The sequence below is a fragment of the Pterocles gutturalis genome, unplaced genomic scaffold (genome assembly GCF_000699245.1).
Source record: "Pterocles gutturalis isolate BGI_N339 unplaced genomic scaffold, ASM69924v1 scaffold804, whole genome shotgun sequence".
NCBI classification, from domain to species: Eukaryota; Metazoa; Chordata; class Aves; order Pterocliformes; family Pteroclidae; genus Pterocles; species Pterocles gutturalis.
In genome coordinates, this window is record NW_010130242.1 from 23,122 (window position 1) to 29,883 (window position 6,762).

The 6,762-nt window shown below is 42.4% G+C and overlaps 1 protein-coding gene across 1 annotated transcript in view; it reads left to right on the forward strand.

Moving 5' to 3' along the window:
• The window catches only part of LOC104466633 (tubby-related protein 4-like), a gene marked incomplete at its 3' end in the record, with an annotated part of 27,710 nt that extends 20,955 nt beyond the window's left edge, over nt 1-6,755 (forward strand). The window contains exons 9-10 of the mRNA XM_010080137.1: nt 1,060-1,203; nt 6,700-6,755. Coding sequence (XP_010078439.1) covers nt 1,060-1,203; nt 6,700-6,755 — 200 coding nt within the window. The remainder of the gene's footprint in view (nt 1-1,059; nt 1,204-6,699) is intronic.
• Between the last annotated feature and the right edge of the window lie 7 nt (nt 6,756-6,762).

A 6,762-nucleotide genomic window follows, 5' to 3' on the forward strand; every position in this document is an offset into this window, starting at 1 on the left:
CTAAGTAAAGCACAGAGTACCACCTAGCAGAACTGAGCTCTGAATTGAAATATTAACGCAAGTATAGGAGTTTGACAAGCTCTTTGGAAAGCTTGTTTTTTCCTATGTTGCATTATATATATTAGGTCAGGACTACATAACGATGCCCTGGATGCAGAATTAGCTTAATAGGTATCTTTTGTGTCTGTATTGACTACTATCAGACAAGAGATGGAGTCCCAAGTACTGGGGAAAGAATCATTTCTGGCCCAGGCTCCAGGCAAAGGTTGTCCTCTCAGGATGCTGTCCCCCTGGGAACAACCAGTGCTGCTACAATAGGGCAGCGGCACTTTCTACTTAATAAAGTCTTGCAGAAACCCTCAGGTTTGTTCCAACCACTTTTTTTTTTTTTTCTAATTTATGACTTTCTGGCATCTGCATTTGCAATCATTGTCAACAGGTAGTGTAAAAATGACCCTACTGGGTCAGACCAGAGGTCATTCTAATCCTGTCATTGTCAATGACAAATAGGTAGGGAAGGATATAAGTGTAGAATAAGTGTGTAGTGATACTTCCTTCAAATGCTCTCCCAGTCTCCGATGGTTTGGGTCCCAGAGACTTGCTGAGCCAGGAGAGGTTTTTTTGTATGTGTTAATCCTCAACAGATTTCCTTCCTGAGAGCTTTCCAGTTTTCCCCTAAACTCAAATAAGTCAGTCGCATCCTGTGGTGAAGAGTTTCAAAAGTAGAATGGAAAAATTATTTTGCTTCTGTAAAAATAGATGTGAGTATCAGAAGAAGTAATTAATTATTTCTACAGATTATTCAACTACAGAGATGCTGCTTCTACTTAAAGAGAAATAGCTGAAAGTAACAGTCTCTTTTATCCTGTCTATGCAAAGCGTTGCTTAGTGATTTGGCTAAGAATGGCCCATACATGCATTTGTTCATTAATACATTAAATAAAAATAGTCATAGCCCATAGCCCTTCTGTCTGCTTTGAATTGATCCTTTCTTAGCTTTAAATACTATTTGTGTAACAGATTTTCTTTTTATTATTTCTTGTTATACTCTGTCTCCAGTAATATATAAAACCAGTTTGCTGCATCTTCAGCCCAGGCAGATGACTATATATCTCCCAGAAGTGCGGAAGATTTCAATGGACTACATTAACCTGCCTGTCTTTAATCCAAATGTTTTCAGCGAAGACGAAGATGATTTACCAGGTAAGGAGGAGCTGGAGATCTGCCATGTTATGGGTTAAGCTAACTGGAGGACAGATCACTTGTTTCCTAACCCCCTCTGGTAAACACACAAGTCAAAATCCCATAGTCTGATGCAGTCCTGTAGAACTGAATTAGAACAAGGCTAATATGTATTACAGACATTGTTTTATAAAATATGTGGAAAGTATAATCCCTGTAGAGCTGATAAGTTTCAGGTTCAATAGAAAAATAGTCATCTTCTATTTAGTTCACTAAGAATTCCCTGTAGAGTGAAGCCTTGCATTTTGCATCTTTGTAGCATGGAATTGTAATGTGTTGGAAGCACACAGGTTCTTGTGACCTGATGGCAGCAAAGCACAACCTGCTGATAGGAGCTTGGGTTGGAGGGCAGGTTCCTGTAAAACTCAGCTACCCTTTGAGAAGTGTTAAGTGACCATTTCAATTTTTATCAGTACTCAGTCTTACAGAGAGGCTAAAATAGTAAAGCAGTCGATAAACAAGGGGAATCGGAAGAATTTCTCATTTCTCTGATATGTAAGGTAACAGAAGATTCAAGCATGCAGGGAAGGCTTGGGCGCAGGTGATGTGGCAGCTAAAAGGACTGGAAGTACTCAAGACCTCCTCCAATCAAAATATCAGCATGCCAATAAAATTAAATAAGAGACGAGAAGATAAAGTAATACATTTTCAGAATGTTCACATCAGTGAGGGTTTCCAGTTGCTAGGCCACAGCTTTTTGGAACTGCAGGAGTGGCCATCATGGACAGCCATACCCTTTAATAAGGAAGGAGTGTGAGCACTGCAAAGCAATTAAAGGCTAGTGCTAGAGTCCAGTGAAATAATTGGAAACTCCCATTATTTCAGACCAAGCTTTTGACTGCTGAAAGCACCAAAGCTTGCGTCTGACCCAAGTATCAGAGTAGTCCTCTGGACTTCTGAAGAGATACTCACATGCTTAAAATGAAACCCATTCTCTCATGATCTGTGGCTTGGCTTGCCTGCTTTGTCTACATGATACTCACTTGTAGGATCTGAAGAAAATAATAGAGATATTGCTGATTGTATATATATTATGTATAGGAAGCACTCAACACTTTCTGTCATGAAGCCTGGTCCAAACTGGGAGAAAGTAATAAATTAAATAGGAAAAAAAAGTTAATATAAAGTTTTTGTGTCCTTTCCTGAAAACTGGATTAGATCTGCAATAACAATTACTTTTATATTACTTAAAGAGCTGAAACAGTACTCAGAATTACAGGTTGGTGAACACCACATAAATATAGGGAAAAGTGTTAGAGAGTCTTGTTCCAGCTCTTTGAGAAAGCTAATGGAAGAATCATACTTCACTGTCCTCCTCTTCTTGCCCACCTTTTTCTTTTTAGTTTCTTCTGAAAATTAATTTCTGACTTAGCAGATAGAGGCTGCTTAAATCTTCAAAAACATTTTTGGGGATATCTTTTCTTAAAGTCTGCATATAAAGGAAAAAAGTGCCATATACTAATGGGAAAAAATATTGCGGTGTAAGTAATGATAACATGATAGATTAAAAAAAACATAGTAGAAAGCTGCCCTTGGGCTGTGGAATATTAATAGTGAGGTACTCTTGGGACAGGTGTTTTGTAATGTAGTCGGTAAAGATTTGGCAAGGCAAATGGACAGTGAATTGATTTAACTTGCAAATTATGCAAACAAATCAATTAAAAAACATTGGAGAAATGAAAAAAAACATTGTATTTAAATGCTTTTGGATATTAAGCAACACTGCAAAGAATGAGATTTTATTTGATAAGGCACTTAATACCCATGACAGCAACATTCTGGGTTGCTCAAGTCAAGCTAACAATTAAACCTCAAGCTTTGGTGGATAAATTGCTAACTTGCAGGCATCAAGATGAAATCAGGTCTTGCCAGCCAAGCACAGAACTACGCTGCCTTAGGGTCAGTTAAGTTCAGCTGTTGTCCTTGTAAAGGGATGAACAGAACTACCACAAAAATTTACCAGCATAGCCCCAGACCAATATGTATACCCACCACATTTGTGACTGATGCTGATAAAAGCCTAATGCTATTGAAAATGTAATGATAGGGCATAGTTAGGTTACTATAATTTTAGTTAGAAATTAATTAGGAGCTGGGCAGCAGCTGGAGGAGTCCTGACTAATGGATCTCTTGCCTGATCTGATCTTGCAAATCAGAGGTCTCCACAGAATTTGGCACATTTAAATGATCCTGGATACAACTCTAGGATCATGGTTATTACTCTAGTCTCTTTTCCTCCCGTAAACCTGCTGATGCAACTCGCTTCTCATTTTCCATGGTTTTCGTACAGGAAAACTAATAAAGAATCTGCAAGATTCTTGGGGTTTTAGTATAGTATTTACTGTTTCCCCTCATTATTATATTTTGTTCTTTCTTATCTTGACTTCTGCACCTGTGCTTGGTTCCAGTGTCCTCCTTTCCCTGCTGTGCTCCATCCAGCTTTTCAGTAGTAGTTCCTGTTGGAATCATTCTCACCACTTTTTGCAAAAGGAATTGCAAGTAATTGAGCTCCATGTGTCTTCTTAAAATAATCAGGACTGCTTCTTGGCTCACTGTCCCTCGTTCACCACCACCATGTGGGAAACTTTTTGTGTATACATTTGCTTCTTTTCACATTTCTGATTGCAGCCTGTCCAAACATTGATGCTGAAGTTGCCCTGACTACAGTACCCACTTCTTGAATCTTTCTGGCTTCCCATCTTTTTCCTCACATCTTCTTCTACATTTCTCATATGGCTTCCCATCTATTTCCTCACATCTTATCCTTGCAAATCTTTCAAGAACTTTTATAAGTTTTGTCTGTATTTCATTCCATCATATTCCTCTCTCTCTGTTTCATCTTCCTTCTTTTTGCATTACTGGTTGCTTTGTCACCCACTATACTCAAAAGATAGTAATACTTCCCCTTTCCCAACTGTTGTCTGTATTCTCCAGTTTTCCTAAGCTCATTGAGGGGACATTACACTAGATACTATACAGTGCCTTCAGTGCATATCTTCCACTTTCTTTTTCTTTTCCTCCACTTTTTTTTTAATGACAACAGATGTCCAAGTCCAAATTCATATCTGCTGTCAGATCAGGGCAGACTTGCGGAGCATCATTTCATCTTCTTCCTGAAGCTCAGTCCAGCATGGCACAGTGACACCTACCTGGCTCAAGAGGGAGTCAGCCTGGGCCAGCAGGGACTTTTTGGTGCCTCATCATCAGGTAGCAGCAGCCCTAAAGGAAGTCAGGAAGCCACATGAGTGGTCCTAGGACTGGGGGCAGAGAAGAGGTAGCAGCAGCAACAGATCCATGAGTGGATTATCCTTTCTGCTGTTTGTTGATGCATTTATTATCAAAAAAACTTCCATAAAAACTAGTGATTCAGCAAAACTTTTATTGAATTGAGTAGGAGTAATTAAAATTGGCCAATAAGTAAATGGTAATTCAGACCCATCAGGTAAACTCCTTGCTCTGTAAATGTCTGTGTCATTCATAGTGTAGACTGAAAGTGAGCTCTGAACTTTACCTCTGAAGCATCACTCCCAAGAAGTTACTTTAAAGTTGACCACCAGCTGTTACAATGGGAATCAGTGGAGACAGGCTGGCTTATGTGTACAAACTAAGGTCTGATCCATTGATTTTGCTATCTGATAGCAGTCCATCCAAATACAGCAGAGTGCTTAAGCAAATACAGAAAGATAGCAGGTAGCTTAAAAAGTCCAAGGTAAAGTGGAATGACAAAGTACAAAAAACGTGCAGTGTTCTTTTCTTCTAACTCAATTAAAGAACAATTTCCCTCCAGTTTCTGAATTTTGTGTCAATACTGCCATGAAATCTTCCCATTAAACATTTTTAGTGACCCACACGTCTTCTACAAGTGCTGAAGAAAACCCAAAAATATGTGAAACACCACTTCAGGAAAGTTCCCTGTTTTAGTGGCTGGTGAACCCCCCACCCGCTCCCCTAACCACTGCAGTCAGCAAAGGCTCGTGGCCTCTTGCACCTCTGGACCTGGGGCAGCCCCACAGCACAGCCCTCGCCACCCCTATCGCGTGTGTGGGGCTCCTGGGGCAGAGGAGGCCAGGTCACACATCCCCCCATGGGGCAGCAGGTGCCAGAAGGAGGATCTGGGGGAACTACAGCCCTGTCAGTCTGACCTCAGTGCTGGGGAAGGTTATGGAGCAGATCATCTTGAGTGCCATCACGTGGCACGTACAGGACAACCAGGTGATCAGGCCCAGTCAGCATGGGTTTGTGGAAGGCAGATCTTGCTTGACTAACCTGATCCCCTTCTGTGACAAGGTGACCTGTTTAATGAATGAGCAAAATGCTGTGGATATTGTCTACCTAGACTTTAGCAAAGCCTTCGACACCATTTCCCACAGCATTCTCCTGGAGAAACTGGCTGCTCAGGGCTTGAACAGACGTACTCTTCGCTGGGTGAAAAACTGGCTGGATGGCCAGGCCCAAAGAGTTGTGGTGAATGGTGTTAAATTCATTTGGCAGCTGGTCACAAGCAGTGTTCTCCAGGGCTCCGTACTGGGGCCAGTTCTGTTTAACATCTTTATCAATGATCTGGATGAGTGGACCAAGTGCGCCTTCAGTAAGTGTGCAGATGACACCAAGTTGGGTGGGAGTGTTGATCTGCTTGAGCACAGGAAGGCTCTACAGAGGGTTGTGAACAGGCTGGATCGATGGGCTGAGGCCAACTGTATGAGGTTCAGCAAGGCTTACGTGCTGGGTCCTGCACTTGGGTCACAACAACCCCCTGCAGCGCTACAGACTTGGGGAAGAGTGGCTGGAAAGCTGCCTAGCAGAGAGGGACCTGGGGGTGTTGATCAACAGCCGGCTGAACATGAGCCAGCAGTGTGCCCAGGTGGCCAAGAAGGCCAACGGCATCCTGGCCTGTATCAGCAATAGTGTGGCCAGCAGGATTAGGGAAGTGATTGTGCCCCTGTACTCGGCACTGGTGAGGCCGCACCTTGAATCCTGTGTTCAGTTTTGGGCCCCTCACCACAAGAAAGGACACTGAGGTACTAAAGAGTCTGGAGCACAAGTCTTACAAGGAGCGGCTGAGGGAACTGGGGTTGTTTAGTCTGGAGAAAAGGAAGCTGAGGGATGACGTTATGACTCTCTACAGCTTCCTGAAAGGAGGTTGTAGTGAGGTGGGTGTCAGTCTCTTCTCCCAAATAACAAGTGATAGGACAAGAGGAAATGGCCTCAAGTTTTGCCAGGGGAGGTTTAGATTGGATATTGGGAAAAATTTCTTCATTAAAAGGGTTGTCAAGCAGTGCAACAGGCTGCCCAGGGGAGTGATTGAGTCACCATCCCTGGAGGTACTTAAAAAACGTGTAGATGTGGTGCTTGGGGACACATTTTAGTGGTGGACTTGGCAGTATTAGGTTAATGGTTGGACTCAATGATCTTCAAGGTTTTTTCCAGCCTAACTATGACACACTGTGTTCGTTGCAGTGCCCGGCGCCCCCGGTGCCCCTGCCAGCAGCCCGCCGTGCACCGTCAACATCCCCATCGCCC